This window comes from Oncorhynchus kisutch, linkage group LG2 (assembly GCF_002021735.2).
Source record: "Oncorhynchus kisutch isolate 150728-3 linkage group LG2, Okis_V2, whole genome shotgun sequence".
Classification (NCBI taxonomy): Eukaryota; Metazoa; Chordata; class Actinopteri; order Salmoniformes; family Salmonidae; genus Oncorhynchus; species Oncorhynchus kisutch.
Window position 1 is genome coordinate 776,441 of NC_034175.2, and position 19,288 is coordinate 795,728.

General features: G+C 44.6%; 1 protein-coding gene across 3 annotated transcripts; it reads left to right on the forward strand.

Annotated features, from left to right (window-relative positions):
- Positions 1-16,776, forward strand: LOC109877206 (collagen alpha-1(VI) chain-like). 3 transcript variants are annotated; one of them, XM_031836508.1, is made up of 12 exons: positions 9,092-9,166; positions 10,045-10,158; positions 10,313-10,333; positions 10,487-10,548; positions 12,199-12,252; positions 12,415-12,459; positions 12,777-12,803; positions 12,963-12,989; positions 13,417-13,461; positions 14,484-14,537; positions 16,555-16,617; positions 16,710-16,776. In XM_031836508.1, exons 4-12 carry the CDS (start codon positions 10,528-10,530, stop codon positions 16,719-16,721), a joined length of 348 nt encoding a protein of 115 aa, XP_031692368.1. In that variant the 5' UTR covers positions 9,092-9,166; positions 10,045-10,158; positions 10,313-10,333; positions 10,487-10,527; the 3' UTR covers positions 16,722-16,776. The 3 variants fall into 3 exon arrangements, 1 of the variants encoding a protein (XP_031692368.1); XR_004211792.1 differs by lacking the exons at positions 9,092-9,166; positions 12,777-12,803; positions 12,963-12,989; ... (2 more) ...; positions 16,555-16,617; positions 16,710-16,776 and adding exons at positions 1-184; positions 673-816; positions 5,177-5,306; positions 8,557-8,763 and having other exon boundaries at positions 10,053-10,158; XR_004211793.1 differs by lacking the exons at positions 9,092-9,166; positions 10,487-10,548; positions 12,199-12,252; ... (5 more) ...; positions 16,555-16,617; positions 16,710-16,776 and adding exons at positions 2-184; positions 673-816; positions 5,177-5,306; positions 8,557-8,763.
- The last annotated feature ends 2,512 nt before the right edge of the window (positions 16,777-19,288 follow it).

Below are 19,288 nucleotides of genomic sequence, written 5' to 3' on the forward strand. Positions count from 1 at the left end.
GCTGCTGTAAGGTAGCAGTAAGGATTGTGTGGGGTGTAAACTGTATGAGATGGGAGGACACTTTGCAGGTGAGCCCCACCCTCTCCTGTTGCACAGACTGCTAGCAGAGAGAGCAGCAAACACACCTGGACAACACAAACCTGTGGGATATTCACATTTTACCACATATGCAAAAAAGAGAAAGGTAAGAAATGCCACTTTATTAAACACATAGGTATTCTAAAGTGCTTAGAACCTACCACTGGTCACTTTAGAAGAGTTTGGAACAAATCCATTTGTCAGTTTAGAACCATGCCACTTGTCTTTAGAATGGTAAGGAAACCTCTCCGTTGTCAAGTGTGGATTCAATGGGATCTGAAGTTAAGTCATAAGCATTATACACCAAAGCATTTGGAAATACCAGAATTGGAAAATAATTTGTCAATACATGTTTTTTTAAACACTGTACTTTATTTTTGAAAAGCATTTACTCTTGTTGACTTGTTGAAGGTAGGTAGTAGATACCGATGTTGACTGAGGAAAATTCTGATGCATTTATATTTGGATGATGATTACAAAGACCTACAACAGGATGTATGGAGGCTGGGTGTGAAGAGCGGTTTCAGGCTTTGACCACTCAAGCTGAATGTGCTTAAACATTCTCTTTTTAGTGAATATTTTTCTTTGGCCTAGGTTCTCCTGAAGTCCCTTCTCCCCTGCGTCTCCAGAGGGCCTCTCCCATGATGAAGCTGACCGGTGCTATTCTACTTCTCTCGTTGGTGTCGCTAGTCCACGGTGCCTGCTCTCTCAATGGGAGGAACAGAGGAGACCTCTATGGTAGGCTATCAAGCCAAGCTGTAGCTGAGTAGCCTTGCTCTCCTGCCCACTCTTTTTTTACTTAGCAAGATGTTATGCCAATGCTTAATATCTGTTGAACATTTGCCAAAGCAAAGCATTAAACACAAGAATCCTTAATGTTGCCAAGTGAAATGGTAGTACATATTAATTTAGATGCACTTTAAAGGGCAACTGCATCACATTTCAACCTCATTTTCATCATCTCCAGCACCGTACCATAGTCAACACATAGTCAACACGTTTTTCTATAATAAAACACATTTTGAAAACATCCTACCCGATGACATCATCGAAAGTTTAAACATTTTAAAAACAGTGATATTAGAACACTATGAGATTGGCGGTGACGTGGGGATCAAGAAAAATAGCCTCCCTCTGGCTAGAAACTCGTTGAAGGTTTTGAAAATCACCGTAAAAAAAAACATGTATCCTTCCTGTGATGTCAGAGAAGCACTTCTTTGGATTTCTTTCCTCTTATCTTGTTAACCACAGATCATATAAATGCGCAATTTTCAGACACAGTGCATTCGGAAAGTATTCAGACCCCTTTACTTTTTCTCAATTTTGTTACGTTACAGCCTTATACTAAAATCTATGACATTATTTTTAACTCACCAATCTACACACAATAGCCTCATAATGACAAAGCAAAAACAGGTTTTTAGAAATGTTTGCAAATAAAAAAACTGAAATATCACATTTACATGAGTTTTCAGACCCTTTACTCAGTACTTTGTTGAAGCACCTTTGGCAGCGATTACAGCCTCGAGTCTTCTTGGGTATGACACTACAAGCTTGGCGCACCTGTATTTGGGGAGTTTCTCTCATTGTTCTCTGCAGATCTTCTCAAGCTCTGTCAGGTTGGATGGGGAGCGTCACTGCACAGCTATTTTCAGGACTCTCCAGTGATGTTCGATCGGGTTCAAGTCTGGGCTCTGGCTGGACCACTCAAGTACATTCACAGACTTGTCCCAACGCCACTCTTGCATTGTCTTGGCTGTGTGCTTAGGGTCATTGTCATGTTGGAAGGTGAACCTTTGCCCCAGTCTGTGGCCCTGAGCGCTCTGGAGCAGGTTTTCACCAAGGAGGTCTCTGTACTTTGCTCCGTTCATCTTTCCCTCAATCCTGACTAGTCTCACAGTCACTGCCGCTGAAAAACATCCCCACAGCATGATGCTGCCACCACCATGCTTCACCATAGGGATGGTGCCAGGTTTCCTCCAGACGTGACGCTTGGTATTCAGGCCAAAGAGTTCAATCTTGGATTCATTAGACCAGAGAATCTTGTTTCTCATGGTCTGAGAGTCTTTAGGTTCCTTTTGGCAAACTCCAAGCGGGCTGTCTGGCCACTCTACCATCAAGGCCTAATTGATGGAGTGCTGCAGAGTTGGTTATCCTTCTGGAAGGTTCTCCCATCTCCACTGAGGAAATCTGGAGCTCTTTCAGATTGACCATCGGGTTCTTTGTCACCTCCCTGACCAAGGCCCTTCTCCCCATTTTTGCAAGTCATATAGTAAAGGGTCTGAATACGTATGTAAATAAGGTATTTCTTTTTTTACCATTTATACATTTGCAAAATTGTCAAAAAAATGTTTTCACTTTGTACTGTGTGCAGATTGTTGCGGGGAAAAAATAATCTAATACATTTTAGAATAAGGCTGTAACATAACAAATTCAAGGGGTCTGAGTACTTTCTGAATAGAGTCAGTTGTTTCGTGCTGGAGATGATACAGTATATGATTTTGGAAAGTGGTTTGATTAACCAAACCCAAATGTGCTCAACCCCTGTAATAGAAAACAGAGGGAGGTCAGTAAATCTTGTTGTCAGTCAATATCCTCTGAGCAGACGTTAGGAGGTTGCATGTAATCTCTCTACTACAACATGTTGATATATGGAGTACCTGTGTAATTAGATATTTGGATTGAACCAGCCATTTCTCTCTCTGTCTGTATAGGGCTAAAGCTTTGTTCACACTGCAGGCCTTAATGCTCAAATTTATTCTCAGATCCATTCTGGAAAACTGACTCTCCAAACGCTGTGACCAAATTAGATTTGTGTTCAGAAAGAATTCTATGCTAGTTGTTATAGCAATGACCAGTGGTGTAAAGTAATTATGTAAAAAATACTTTAAAGTCCGACTTAAGTCGTTTTTTCCTTCAGTATCTATATATTTTTTGTTGACTACTTTTACTTGACTACATTCCTAAAGAAAATATGTAAATTCTACTCCCAATAATTATCCCTGACACCCAAATGTACTTTTTACATTTATTACTTATTACATTTCAAACGCTGCCAGCAGCATAACACCCTGCATACCACTGCTGGCTTGCCTTGGAAGCTAAGCAGGGTTGGTCCTGGTCATTCCCTGGATGGGAGACCAGATGCTGCTGGAAGTGTTGTTGGAGGGCCAGTAGGGAGCACTTTTTCCTCTGGTCTAAAAAATATCCCAATTCCAGTGATTGGGGACACTGCCCTTTGTAGGGTGCCATCTTTTGGATGGAACGTTAAACGGGTGTCCTGACTGTCTGAGGTCATTAAAGATACCATGGCACTTATTGTAAGAGTAGGGGTGTTAACCCCGGTGTCCTGACTCTCTGAGGTCATTAAAGATCCCATGGCACTTATTGTAAGAGTAGGGGTGTTAACCCCGGTGTCCTGACTCTCTGCGGTCATTAAAGATCCCATGACACTTATTGTAAGAGTAGGGATGTTAACCCCGGTGTCCTGACTCTCTGCAGTCATTAAAGATCCCATGGCACTTATTGTAAGAGTAGGGGTGTTAACCCCGGTGTCCTGACTCTCTGAGGTCATTAAAGATCCCATGACACTTATTGTAAGAGTAGGGGTGTTAACCCCGGTGTCCTGACTCTCTGAGGTCATTAAAGATCCCATGACACTTATTGTAAGAGTAGGGGTGTTAACCCCGGTGTCCTGACTCTCTGCGGTCATTAAAGATCCCATGGCACTTATTGTAAGAGTAGGGGTGTTAACCCCGGTGTCCTGACTCTCTGAGGTCATTAAAGATCCCATGGCACTTATTGTAAGAGTAGGGGTGTTAACCCCGGTGTCCTGACTCTCTGCGGTCATTAAAGATCCCATGACACTTATTGTAAGAGTAGGGGTGTTAACCCCAGTGTCCTGACTCTCTGAGGTCATTAAAGATCCCATGACACTTATTGTAAGAGTGGGGGTGTTAACCCCGGTGTCCTGACTCTTTGCGGTCATTAAAGATCCCATGACACTTATTGTAAGAGTAGGGGTGTTAACCCCGGTGTCCTGACTCTCTGCCGTCATTAAAGATCCCATGGCACTTATTGTAAAAGTAGGGGTGTTAACCCCGGTGTCCTGACTCTCTGCGGTCATTAAAGATCCCATGGCACTTATTGTAAGAGTAGGGGTGTTAACCCCGGTGTCCTACATTCCCAATCTGGCCATCAAACCATCACGGTCACCTAATAATCCCCAGTTTACAATTGGCTCATTCATCACCCTCCTCTCCCCTGTAACTATTCCCCAGGTCGTTGCTGCAAATGAGAACGTGTTCTCAGTCAACTTACCTGGTAAAATAACGGAGAACTAAAAGAATGCTCAGCCAGGACAGCAATATCCAATTCACGCACATACTGTATCAATATAATGCGTTGTCATCCCTACGGCCTCTGATCTGGTGGACTCACTTAACACAAATACTGCCGTTGTCATTTATGTCTGAGTGTTGGAGTGTGCCCCTGACTAGCCATACATTTAAAAAATACAGTTGTGCCGTCTGGTTTGCTTAATATAAGGAATTTGATGTATAGCATTTACTTTGTAATTTGACTTAAGTATGACAATGAGTATGTTTTCCACCACTGTACTTAAGTACATTTAAAACCAGATACTTTTAAACTTTTACTCAAGTAATATTTTACTGGGGGACTTTCACTTTTATTTGAATCATTTTCTATCAAATATTTTGTAAGGAGATGTCATCCCATTTGAAAATGATCCTTGGCTGAGTTGGCTATAAAGAAGCAGTTCTTCAGAAATTCTTGGGAATTGAGCTCACCAGTGGGAATTCCACATAATGTCTGTTCATGGATTTTTTTCATAGTTCCTTTCTTTTTGTAAATGACTAAAACAAAGTACATTTTCATCATATGTGTTGAAAACTGTCCTGAAGTTAAATTTAACCAGAACAGTCAGTTTAATAAAAAAATAAGCCTGTTTCAGTATCCAGAATAAAATTTTTTTTAAACTATATTGAACACAGTATCACCATTTTTTAAAATATTTTGTACATTTATTTTATGCCATGTCAAATCTAACATTATCCTCCCCTTCTTGTTTCCCCAGACTGCCCAGCGGATGTGTACATTGTTCTGGACACCTCAGAGAGTGTGGCACTGAGGGCCAAGCCCTACGGCTCCTTTGTTGATCAGATCAAGAAGTTTGCCCTGGACTTTGTGGACCAGCTCAATACTAGGTGTGTATCACCTCCATTCTGACAGTTTCAGCTACATGACTGGTATTCATTAAGAAATTGTGGTTAACAATGGGTGCTTTCAGGTCCCTTACTTCAATTCATGACATGTGGCAACTAAACGGTAATTAATGCTACGTAGTAATGATTATGGCGAGCTTGCCAAGAGAAATCAAGTGTCATGTTGGCGACAAGGCTTCTGGGAAACTCGCGCCTGACCGTTTATTCACCCCACAGACTAGCGCAGACCAAACAATATCAATCCTCCTACAGAGGCCTCCAATTTGCATACCTCCTGTTTAATTTCTTAAACTCCTCTCTGTGATCATTATTAAAAAATACAGTCATATTGTACCAGTATTATTCACCACACACTCAGACCCACCCTGATAAGCGACATGCAGAATGACCATTGAGAGCTGCTCTGGGCAGTAGTGTTCTCCTGACAATCTGTTGTTGATGATCATCTCAGGAGGTCTGCCTCACTACATGCAGTCTTATGAACACGGTTGTGTGTTGACCTCAGTGTGAACTGTGGTTCTACAGTGATGAATCGGGGCTGAGAGGTGGTGTATGAGAACAGCTTCTCTCCTTACATGGTGCTCAGGGTTGCGTTAATATGATGCTCTTGGAAAAGCACAAGCATACTGCTGTGGGCTAAAACAGTCACACAGAGTGTTTCTTGTTAGTCTTAAACAAATCTACCTTGAAACAAAAGTATACACCTCACACACATGGTTATGGGCTTAAACAAGAATGTCAGATATTATCAGGTATGAAGGAAAGACCCAGGTGCAGACACATCAAATGAACAATGGTTTAATAATCCAACAGGGCAGGCAATAGACAGGTCAAGGTAGGCAGGGGTCAGTAAACCAGAGGTGGGGCAACGGTACCGGACAGGAGGTAGGCTCAGGGTCAGGGTAGGCAGGGGTCAGTAAACCAGAGATGGGGCAACGGTACTGGACAGGAGGTAGGCTCAGGGTCAGGGTAGGCAGGGGTCAGTAAACCAGAGGTGGGGCAACGGTACCGGACAGGAGGTAGGCTCAGGGTCAGGGTAGGCAGGGGTCAGTAAACCAGAGATGGGGCAACGGTACCGGACAGGAGGTAGGCTCAGGGTCAGGGTAGGCAGGGGTCAGTAAACCAGAGGTGGGGCAACGGTACCGGACGGCAGGCAGGCTCAGGGTCAGGGTAGGCAGAGGTCAGTAAACCAGAGGGGGGGCAATGGTACCGGACGGCAGGCAGGCTCAGGGTCAGGGTAGGCAGGGGTCAGTAAACCAGAGGTGGGGCAACGGTACCGGACGGCAGGCAGGCTCAGGGTAGGCAGGGGTCAGTAAACCAGAGGTGGGGCAACGGTACCGGACGGCAGGCAGGCTCAGGGTCAGGGTAGGCAGGGGTCAGTAAACCAGAGGTGGGGCAACGGTACCGGGCGGCAGGCAGGCTCAGGGTCAGGGTAGGCAGGGGTCAGTAAACCAGAGGTGGGGCAACGGTACCGGACGGCAGGCAGGCTCAGGAAGAGTGGTCAGGCAGCCGGGTTCAAAGTCAGGACAGCCAAGGGTCAAAACCAGGAGGGGGAGAAAAATAGAGACTGGGAAAAGCAGGAGCTGAGAACAAAAACACTGGTTGACTTGACAAACTGGCAACAGACAAACAGAGAACACAGGTATAAATACACAGGGGATAATGGGGGAGATGGGCAACACCTGGAGGGGGGTGGAGACAATCACAAAGACAGGTGAAACAGATCCGGGTGTGACAGATATAGAGTTCAAAGGTATTACATTTTAAGTTTGCATCCCACTCTTACACTTTATATACATCACAGAAAAATATAACAAAATCGTTTGACATTAAAACACCGGAGTTTGGGAGTAAAAAAAAGAAACATTTATTCATTATGAAATGATGACAAATATGAATAACATTCCATCCATGAGGCCACTAGAGGGCAATTTGGTCATTTGACTGAAGGAAAGCGGTCTACGGAGGCCAAGACAGCTCATCTTGTTGAACTACGAAACGCATTGGGCTTTTTGCTAAGACCAGCGGCATTTATACAGATGCTGCAACTTATCTATTATAATTGTAATAGATTTGCTTTTGCCATCCCACTGTTCGGAAACAGTGCAACTATTACGGTTAAAATATTTGAGCTGTGTTTTCTGTGGCCCATACCGATACGTTTCATCACTGAATGCCTGTGTGTGCGTCAGTGTGTGTGTGTGTGTGTGTGTGTGTGTGTGTGTGTGTGTTACTCACTAACAAGCTCAGACAGGCAGCAAGTGTAATGAGTGACTGTGCGTGTTTGTTCAGTGCAGCCATTCCAAATCATTCGCCCAGAAAAGGTTTGGGGTTTACCTTTGGGGCACTGAGCTGCATTCCTGACTGTGAGAAAGGTTGATATGTTATCTCCATCTTGATATGATATCTCCATCTAACGAAGTCTCACCTTACAGCTAAGGAGTTGTCCTCCTGAAGTTCAGAGGACCTGATGAATGACGTCTTCACGTGATAAGAAATACACATATAAGAGAACAACACTTTCAGTCATGCAGGCACACAGTGAGCTTTGTCATTATCTGACATTTATTGAATTGGGGCCCATGTTTTGGAGAAGCCCTGTGATTCAAGACATTGTTGTAGAATAAAATATCATCAGCTCAATGTTTATAAAGGAAGGATACATGTCCAAGTATTTGCCAAAGATCATGGTGTATCCTCTAATGTGTCTGACTCAGCACAACTTCTTTGCAAAACAGCCAAAATAGTAGATTATTTTTTGTGTGATGTGATCCATTAGTGATGTGATCCTACTGAAGTATGCAAAATGCTACTGGCCTAAAGTTTAAAGAGCTAAAGAACACCTAGTTATTGACAGGTCCTGGTTCTTGACACGGTTGGTTGAGTATTTATGTATCTTTCATTGACTTCATCAGAATAGCAACTGCCTGATGGTTTGATTGGGTACTGGAGAAAATAGCAGGAGGACGATGGGTGTAAATGTGCTTGGGGCTTGACAAGACGGCACACTTGTAATAGATTTGTTCTATCAGGTTTTAGTACCACTTTCTCCCCTCTGGGAATCAATACATCATTCCCATGAACGAACTCCCTGCCTTCTAATCTGTAGACAGTAAATGAAATACTGCTGATTTAGGGGAATTGTCCCTGTAGTACATGTAGATCAGAGGTAACTTGCTTGGTGTCACGCTTTGTGTGCCATTGTGACATAGCTCTGCCTGTACTCATCTAGATACTACCGCTGTGAGCGTAACCTGACGTGGAGTGTGGGAGTGCTGCACTACAGTGATGAGGTAAAGGTGATGAGGGAGCTGACCAGCACCAAGGAGGCCCAAGGAAGAGCTCAGCTGAAGAGAGCTATACAGGACATTCGCTACATCGGCAAGGGAACCCACACCGACTGTGCCATCTCCGTAGCAACTGTGCAGCTGATGACAGGGTGAGTCCATCGATTGTATAAGGGCTCAGGGCCCAGATGCAGATGGTTTGAGTATTTGATATTTATTAGTTAAAAAAAAGGGTAGGCAAGAGAATGGTCGTGGACAAGGCAAAAGGTCAAAACCAGATCAGAGTCCAGGAGGTACAGAGTGGCAGGCAGGCTCGAGGTCAGGGCAGGCAGACTGGACAGGCAGGCAGGTATGGAGTCCAGAAAACAGGCATGGGGTCAAAACCGGGAGGACTAGCAAAAGCAGGAGCACGGGGAGAAACACGCTGGTTGACTTGGAAACATACAAGATGAACTGGCTCAGAGAGACAGGAAACACTGGGATAAATACACCGTGTCTGAGGCCAGAGCCATGAACATTAACATCTTCAGCGTGGCTATCACTCCACATCACCTGGTAATCAAGAGGGAATAGAGCTCTGGCTAGAAGGTCCAGGTTGTAGACAGAGAACTATGCCCTCTGTAGTGGTCATGGAAATACAATAACTAATACTGCTCAAACAAACTGGATTGGCTGTAGTCTCACATCCTTGAGTTTTTTAACTAAAAAATCCCACTGTATTTGATATATTATATATTTATATGTAGTCTTTGCATTCTTCTCTTGCACCTCAAGAATGTGTGGGTATGCCAAAACCCAGGCTGTATCACATACGGCCGTGATTGGGAGTCCCATAGGGCGGCGCACAATTGGCCCAGCGTCGTCCGGGTTGGGCCGGGGTAGGCCGTCATTGTAAATAAGAATTTGTTCTTAACTAACTTGCCTAGTTAAATAAAAAATATACTAATAATTAAAACAATTAAAACAGCCTTTTTTACTGTAGTTTTTCTAGTTTGAGGTAGTTTTTCAGTGTTTCAGTCTCTGTCTCTGTCTCTAAGGCTCGCTCTCCCTCTCTCTCTCTCCCCCTCCACCTCTCTCTCTCTCCCCCTCCACCTCTCTCCCTCTCTCTCTCCCCCTCCACCTCTCTCCCTATCTCTCTCTCTCCCCCCTCCACCTCTCTCTCTCTCTCCCCCTCCACCTCTCTCCCTCTCTCTCTCTCCCCCTCCACCTCTCTCTCTCTCTCTCCCCTTCCACCTCTCTCTCTCTCTCTCTCCCCCTCCACCTCTCTCCCTCTCTCTCCCCCTCCACCTCTCTCTCCCCCTCCACCTCGCTCTCCCTCTCTCTCTCTCTCTCCCCCTCCACCTCTCCCCCTCCACCTCTCTCCCTCTCTCTCTCTCTCTCCCCCTCCACCTCTCTCTCTCTCTCCCCCTCCACCTCTCTCTCTCTCTCTGCAGGACAACAGACTTGGTTCCATAGCAACAAATGTACAACACACCCATAACATGTCTGCTACTAGTGAGGACCTGCAGGTTGTTAGGAACACCATCAGCTCCATAGTGTCTACCATGGTGAGTACACCATCGTCACATAGTTACCATCATACAAGTGGGCATTTTTAAACCAAGGCCCTGTACCTAAATGTAATTTACTGTAGGGCATTTTTTTGTTGCCCAAACAGACTATTCTAACCAAATGTCTGTCTCTTCTTTTATGGATCTGTAGTACAAGGATTCTGAATCTGTGGTGAGTTTTTTTCTTCAGTCTTTTTGATACAAGCATTTCGCTACAACATCTGCTAAATATGTGTATGTTACCAATACAATTTTGGGGTCCAGTGAAGTCAGAAGTCTTTCTCATCCGTGTTCTTTGTTTCACATGCTCCCCTGGGATCTCAAGGCGGAAGGAGGAACGTTAATCAAACCCTGGTGATTTGGCTCATGTACTGCAGTTCATATACAGTAAGGATTCACAATGTAAACACGTGCATGAGTGTGTGTGCGTGTGTGTGAGTGTGTGTGCGTGTGTGCGTGTGCGTTTGTGCACATTACTATAAATATGCCAGACATTTATAATCACACAGTATTACAAGGTAAATATCAGGACAGTGAAAGAATGAGTGAAACAGAAAGTACTGATACTGGTTTGTAATCAGATTGATTGAAAAAAAGCTGCCCCTGCTGTGGTCTGGATTCAAAACAAAGGTTTTAAGGACGGGAGTGGCTTTGCGCCAATATCCAATGGAATGCTAATGAGATGACAATCTTTGCTTTACCAGGACTGTATTCCATGGGGTGCAGCATTATGGAACATTGAGATAGAAATATATTACATAGAAAAGCCATGCTTCTATGTCATGTGGAATAGGGAATCATGTCCACTCTATAACAGACATTTCTATGTGTGATCTGAGCGTGCCCCCAGGCCCCTGTTTACCTGATGGGACTAATGACTCTGGCCTTCTCTGTGTCTGATCTAATCATGGCGTCCAGATGGCCTGCCTAGCCCACTGCTAGTCAACACAGCTCTTGTGTGTTCCAGCCAAGAAATGCATTAAGGAGACGAGGAGGTAGTGGAACTGAAAAAGGCTTAGTTTGATTGATTCTATTGTACAGTACCGTGTTCTGTGCACAACTTCTGGCAGTCTGGCAAGTCCAAGACTTTCTTCTCTGTCTCAATGGGAATTTTGGGCCAAAGGGTGTAATGTCACATGCACAAGTACAGTGAAATGCCTTTCTTGCAAACACAAAACCTAACAATAAGTAAGTAAGTAAGCATACTATATACAGGGTCAGTTCCAATACCATATTTACAATGTGCAGGAACATTGGAGTGTTGGAGGTAGATATAAGGGTAAGGTGACTAGGCAACAGGATATAAGATAAACAGAGTAGCAGCAGCTTGTAAGTGAGTGGCTGTGCTTGTGTGTAGAGTCAATATGAATGTGCATATTATGTCTAAGTGAGCAGATGATGGAGTGACAGTGTGTGTGTGTGTGTGTGTGTGTGTGCGTGCGTGTGAACAGAGGCTGTGTGTGTGTGTGTGTGTGTGTGTGTGTGTGTGTAGGGCCCTGTGCATGTGAACAGAGACAGCGTGTGTGTGTGTAGGGCCCTGTGCGTGTGAACAGAGAGTGTGTGTGTGTGTAGGGCCCTGTGCGTGTGAACAGAGAGTGTGTGTGTGTAGGGCCCTGTGCGTGTGAACAGAGAGTGTGTGTAGGGCCCTGTGCGTGTGAACAGAGAGTGTGTGTGTGTGTGTGTGTGTGTGTGTGTGTGTGTGTGTGTGTGTGTGTGTGTGTGTGTGTGTGTGTGTGTGTGTGTGTGTGTGTGTGTGTGTGTGTGTGTGTGTGTGTGTGTGTGTGTGTGTGTGTGTGTGTGTGAACAGAGACAGTACACAAATAATAATAAAAGGTCAATAAAGATACAAGGTAAACTCAGATCGTCCATTTAGCTATTTTGTTATCTATTTATCAGTCGTATTGCTTGGGGATAGAAGCTTCCTGTTGCTTAACACAGTTTATACAAACGGCTTCACTCAGACTCTGCTTCAGAATGACTAACACTGGAAGAGGTTGACTGATGACAATGAGAAATAGATATTATTCTTTTTTTCAGGGAACTCCAGGACGTCAGGGGGTTGCTGGGAGACCGGGAAGTGTGGGAGCAAAGGTAGTATATGACACATTACAGAACATGAACTTGTCTGTCTGCTGACTGTAGATTGTGGATACATTATGCTTTGTAGCCTGTTTGATGCTACAGATGATGGCTACAGGCAATGTGGATCATATGTGGATCACATGTGGATCATACTGTATCTTTGTCACCTAGGGGACTGCAGGTGACCAGGGGCCCCAAGGACACAGAGGAGAGAAGGTCAGAGTGATTATTTATCTAAACTAAAAATATGTACCACTTTGAATGTTTTAGATTATTCATACCACATGCTGGTTAGCTATAATGTAACATTGCCTGGTAGAATTTAGAGCTATGGCGTAAACGCAATATTTAGAGACATACTTGTCTGGCTGTATGAGGTTAGCTAATGCAATGTTCCATGAGCATTCACTTAACCCGAATTGAAATATGCCATATGTTCCCAGTGTTTCCAACACCAGGAATTTTACATGTCCGGATCCGTATTAAGTGCTTAGAAGCTAAACTCTGATATTCATCACTCTCTTTCTCTACAGGGTGACCGTGGTCCTACTGGTGACAGAGTAAGCTCTCATGGATTTAGTGGAGAGTAATAGTGATTATAATAGTGTTTATAAACCTTATAGTACATACGTATATCATGTAAATAAAGAATACAATCACATCATCCAACAGCCATAGGTTCAGCTGTCAAAATGTTCAAACGTTATTTTGCCCTACAGGGTCCAAGAGGACCATCTGGACAAAAGGTATGTTGTTGATCTTATGCATCATTGCACATTCTTCCATTGCAAAACTACCATTCCAGTATTTTACTTGCTATATTGTATTTACTTTGCCATCATGGCCTTTTTTGCCTTTACCTCCCTTCTCACCTCATTTGCTCACATTGTATATAGACTTGTTTATACTGCATTATTGACTGTATGTTTGTTTTTACTCCATGTGTAACTCTGTGTCGTTTTATCTGTCGAACTGCTTTGCTTTATCTTGGCCAGGTCGCAATTGTAAATGAGAACTTGTTCTCAACTTGCCTACCTGGTTAAATAAAGGTAAAATAAAAAAATAAAAAATAAAATTCATTCATTCATGTGTCCATCCATCCATTCAGTCATGCACATTGTCACATACTCACCAATTCAACCAATTGAAGTCATGTGAGCCATGTGTTTCTAGGGTGAGAAAGGAGCGGATGGAGTGGACGGGAAGGATGGCCTTGTGGTTTGTTTGTTTTGTACCTCTTACTCAACACACAGTCCCCACATTATTAAATGTTTAACAAGAGTATCACGCTGTAAACTTACAAACAGAAAAACAAGGCTATCAAGGCCTCGTAAAGTGTGAGTGAGCAATTAAACAGGGATGCAGGCTTCGCCCTCACAGGTCTCCCTTTATATACACCCATATTCCAGAATTATTAGAGGGGTTGAGACGAAAACAAGATGAGAATGAAATACAGACGAAGGATGGCCCAGCCCATGCTGAAGGCTGTTAGTATTATGTAACACCTGTACCTTCTTCCATAGGCTCTGGACCTATTATACAGTACAGAGCAATGCTTTTGTCCATCCCCGTGAGGCACTATATGGAGCATAATAGGGTGCCAAAAAATGATCTTAAAACCGAGCCAGGTGCTGTATGGTGGATATGAGCCAGATGAATCATATAGGTGTTTTATAGACTAAATGTTCAGCACTAAAGCCTCATGGTCACATCCCTTTAGATCCCCCCCCCCCCCCCTGGGATATTTGACAGGAAGTTCCTTAACTATGAAAAGGATAAAGAAAAACTATTTTACTTCATAAATCGAATTGCGCTAATGGAAAATTATGTCATCACTAATAAGCATATGTTATCATTGTCTGTTTCTATACTTTTTGTCTGTACACTGGTTTTTCTGAGAAAAAAAATATATTTAAAATATATATATAAATAAATAAATAAATAAAAGTCAAATAATAATAAAAATATTTTCAAAAAAATGATTAAAATTGAAGATTTAGCTTAAAGGCAGTCCCCACCCCCACCTCCACCTCCACCCCGGGTCCTGAATCCCTTGACATGTTTCTCAGACCAGAGCAGATGTTTTTCAGAGCAGATAACTGTGTAGTAGGCCCAGATTACAAAGTACATAATCGAGTTCTGTTTCTCTGGAAACCTTCAGTGAGGTCACTCATGTTCGTATTATTCTTTGAAATGTGCAGTAAACTCCCACATCGCCCTCTCTCTTTCTCTCTCTGTAGGGGGACTCTGGGGTTATAGGCCTGCCTGGTTGTAAAGGAGACGAGGGGGCAGAGGTAAGTCTATAGGAGTGATGCAAGGTCATGTAGCCAGAGTCAAAGTCATCACATTCTGCTTGTCTTGTTTCCTACTGCTTTTCCTTTTCTTCACAGTCTTTCCAGACTGATCACCACCAGCCCTCCTTAGTCCCACTTCCACACTCCCCCTTTAAAATATACCATCTACTCTGTCCCATGTGCACGTACCCACACACACCCACACACACACCACACGAACCACACGAACCCACACACGCACCACACTCACCCACACACACACACCACACTCACCCACACACACACCACACTCACCACACTCACCCACACACACACCACACGCACCACACTCACCCACACACACACACCACACTCACACCACACTCACCACACTCACCCACACACACACCACACTCACCCACACACACCACACTCACCCACACACACACACCACACTCACACCACACGCACCACACTCACCCACACACACACCACACTCACCCACACACACCACACTCACCCACACACACACCACACGCACCACACTCACCCACACACACACCACACTCACCACACTCACCCACACACACACACACACCACACTCACCCACATACACACACCACACACACCACACACACCACACTCACCCACACACACACCACACGCACCACACTCACCCACACACACACACCACACTCACCCACACACGCACACCACTCACCACACGAACCCACACACGCACCACACTCACCCACACACACACACACACACCACACTCACCCACACACACACACACCACACGCACCACACTCACCCACACACACACACGACACTCACCCACACCACACTCACCACACACACACACCACACTCACCCACACACACACACACCACACGCACCACACTCATCCACACCACACTCACCCACACACACACCACACTCACCCACACACACGCACCACACTCACCCACACACACACACCACACTCACCCACACACACACACACCACACAAACCCACACACGCACCACACTCACCCACACACACACACCACACTCACCCACACACACACCACACTCACCACACACACACACACCACACGAACCCACACACGCACCACACTCACCCACACACACACTCACCACACACGCACCACACTCACCCACACACACACTAACCACACTCACCCACACACACACACCACACTCACCACACAAACCCATACACGCACCACACTCACCCACACACACACACCACACTCACACCACACTCACCACACTCACCCACACACACACCACACTCACCACACTCACCACACAAACCCACACACGCACCACACTCACCCACACCACACAAACCCACATACACACACCACACTCACCACACAAACTCACACACGCACCACACAAACCGACATACACCCCACACTCACCACACTCACCACACAAACCCACACACGCACCACACTCACCACACACACCACACTCACCACACTCACTCACCCACACCACACTCACCACACCACACTCACCACACAAACTCACACACGCACCACACCACACAAACCCACATACACACCACACTCACCCACCCACACACGCACCACACTCACCCACACACACACACTCCCCATCTCACCCACACACTCACCACGCGAACCCACACACATACTACACGCACCACACACACCTACACACACACACACACACACACACTACACTGTATTCATGACCTCCTAGACTAGTTACAGTGAAACTCTGGGAGCGTTACACCAAGCGGTCATCATTTCCCAGAATTTCCCCTCCACAGCCAAGAACCACTTGGCAGCCAATAGCGCTCTAGGAGCCAGAGCTAGTCAGTAGACTGACACGTACTGCAAACAGGGAGTTACAATACTACACATTATTCCCATAACTCTGTCCTCAGCAGACTTCATAGTCTCTAGATAAATAGTAAATGAATGCTGTTAGTTATATCTGAAGTATTCATATTTAAGTTCAGACTGGTTGATGTTGGTAATGACTGTTTCCTCTGATAGGGGGAGCCAGGTCCTCTGGGGCAGAAAGGAGATGAAGGATCTTATGGATTACCTGGACAAAAGGTAACTCTGTCATACCCAGCACCTTAATTGTCTGTTCTGCATTATTTAATGTGTGAGTGACTTAAGTTTCTATTTGACCTTCCTGTCCACAGGGAGAGATATGAACACCTGGGGAGCCAGGGGTTCCTGGAGTGTCTGGAGCCAACGGAGCCATGGTAATCAATCAATCTATTGATTTATCAACTAATCAAATCAATCAATTAATCAATCAATAATTTGATCATTCAATCATCCATCCATCCATCTATCACACAGGATAGCTTTTCTGTGTGGCTGTATTGTTTCATCTGTGTCTGTAGGGGGAGCCTGGACCAATCGGAGGACCTGGAAATAAGGGTGACCAAGGAGACGAAGTAAAAACACCACCACCTCAATAACTCTATCGTCAATAAGCTGCAGATTCTGATAACTGCCAGTTGTGATAAACACACAAATGTATCGGTGTATTTTTTTATAGTTGAATGGAAAAATGATGCCATAACCAATAACGATTGGACAATGACCTCAGGCACCTGTCCACCTTTCTGTGTTTTACAGGGGGACTTTGGACCGTCTGGAGCGCCAGGCACAGCGGTTTGGAACTCAGCTAGTTCTAGAATCAATACATCACCCGGACCAGGACGAACACTGTCCACATAATCTGACACAGGAAGACACATATCTTACTAGATCACTGAACATCAGGGTACCCCAACTGATGGCGCATGGGCCGAATTTGGCCCGAGGGTGGTTTTATTTGACCCCCCAAGTTTTCTAAAAAATAAGTCACATCTTATTATTTTTTATTGTTGGACAACAGGAAATCAGCTCCAAGGGAATTTAAGAAATCTGTTCCCAAGTATTCACATGTATAATAGAGAGAAATGTGATTGAATACAAATGTAAGCAGGGCTTCTTGAGGTCAATTGCTTTCTATTTGTAACTATGCTCCGGTCCACCCGACAATCTGCTCAAGAAATCTAGTTGATGATCCCTGCTCTACATTGACTAAATGGCTGAATAAAATAGTTGTATCACTGTAAAAGAAAACACATTAGTATATAATGAATCAAAAAAGTTGGTTTAGCTTTTGTAAACACTTTGATGTTTACATTATGGTAAAATGGCCTTGTTGACCGATGGGAAGCTGCTGTTTAGCTGAACAATGCTGTTCACATGCAAGCTGGTGACCTCTCTCTCTCTGTAACGACGTGTGCTGAGAGTCAGGAAGCAAGTTCAGGGAGTTTGTTGTTTAATAAATAAATACAACTAAATACAAAACAAGAAACACAAACAGCACACAGATATGAAATAGAAACAATGATGCCCGGGGAAGGAACCAAAGGGAGTGACATATATAGGGCAGGTAATAAAGGAAGTGATGGAGTCCAGGTGAGTCTGACGATGCGCGTAATGGTGACAGGTGTGCGCCTTAACGAGCAGCCTGGTGACCTAGAGGCCGGAGAGGGAGCACACATGACACGCTCTCTCCATCTCTCTTCCTATGTGTCTCTCTTAAGGGTGTAGGGGGAGAGAGGGGACTAACAGGTGCTCCAGGAATAAGAGGTGGTCAAGGGGAGACGGGTGACACAGGCTCTGCTGGAGCACAGGGTCATGAAGGTCAGGCTGGAGACGTGGGTTCACAGGTGAGTGTCCCTCGGTCCTCTATTACTCTGTGTGATCACTTGTTCTTTCTTATATGGTTCCACCAACACCTTCTTGGGGAACAGGCTAGCTCTCTCATGGGCTATTGCTAAATATAGGTTGATGTTTTACCTCCAGTCATTGTCGCACCCCCTCTCTTAATTTCTTCCCCCTGAAAGGGTCTGAGTGGAGTGTCTGGGCTCAAAGGGTACAGAGGAGAGCCGGGACCTTACGGGCCTGCGGTACGATGGCCAGTCATTTAATGATTTTGATGATGACACAGCTGTACCATGTGGTAACACATGCAAACTACAATACATGTTTTGACCAGGGTCTCTCCCCCCAGGAGCACCAGGAGATGCAGGGCCCATTGGGAAAAGGGTGAGTGTATTGAAGAGCTTATCTGATTTATCATGAGGCTAATATTCTGAATACACAATATTATCTTGATTCTCTCTTCAGGGTGATGCTGGAACACAGGGAGAAGGCCAACCTGGATATCCAGGGTTCCAGGTCTGTATTCTTCAGCAGTGAATTTCTGAGCAATAAGTAGGCATTCATGTTTTGATTCTTAGTTACAAGTATGATTTATCAACATTGTCTGGACAAAGTGTCCATGGACCTCATTTGCCTATTTCAGATTTCTTTCATCTTCTTACAGGGATACCCAGGTCTGAGAGGACCTGCAGGTTTAAAGGTCTGTCTGTCTGTCTGTCTCTCTATCTCTATGTCTGAGAGGACCTGCAGGTTTAAATGTCTGTCTGTCTGCATCAAGGTTTGGAACCAAATTATTTTCCAATAGTTCTTTCTGAACAAAAACACTATTCTTTTTGTTCCATTCCACTGTTACGTCCAGAAAAATAAAGATGTGAACCGGTTTAGCTCAGTAGATTACTTTGTCAATCAGTGCGGATAGAGCAGGCAAACTAGTTGTTTACATACGTGATGGACAGACAAGTGTAGCCTATGGCGACTGAAATTTTGCAGGGGCGAGAGAGCGAGAGAAGGTTGAGGAGGAGGCTTGAAGCGCTGGGCATCTTGTTATGAC

Coding starts and splice junctions, on each gene's coding strand:
- LOC109877206 (XM_031836508.1), top strand. CDS start 10,528: ATGTACTGCAGTTCATATACA. Junction 12,804..12,962: donor GTGGTCCTACTGGTGACAGA/GTAAGCTCTCAT, acceptor TTTGCCCTACAG/GGTCCAAGAGGACCATCTGG. Junction 14,538..16,554: donor AAGGAGACGAGGGGGCAGAG/GTAAGTCTATAG, acceptor TTCCTCTGATAG/GGGGAGCCAGGTCCTCTGGG.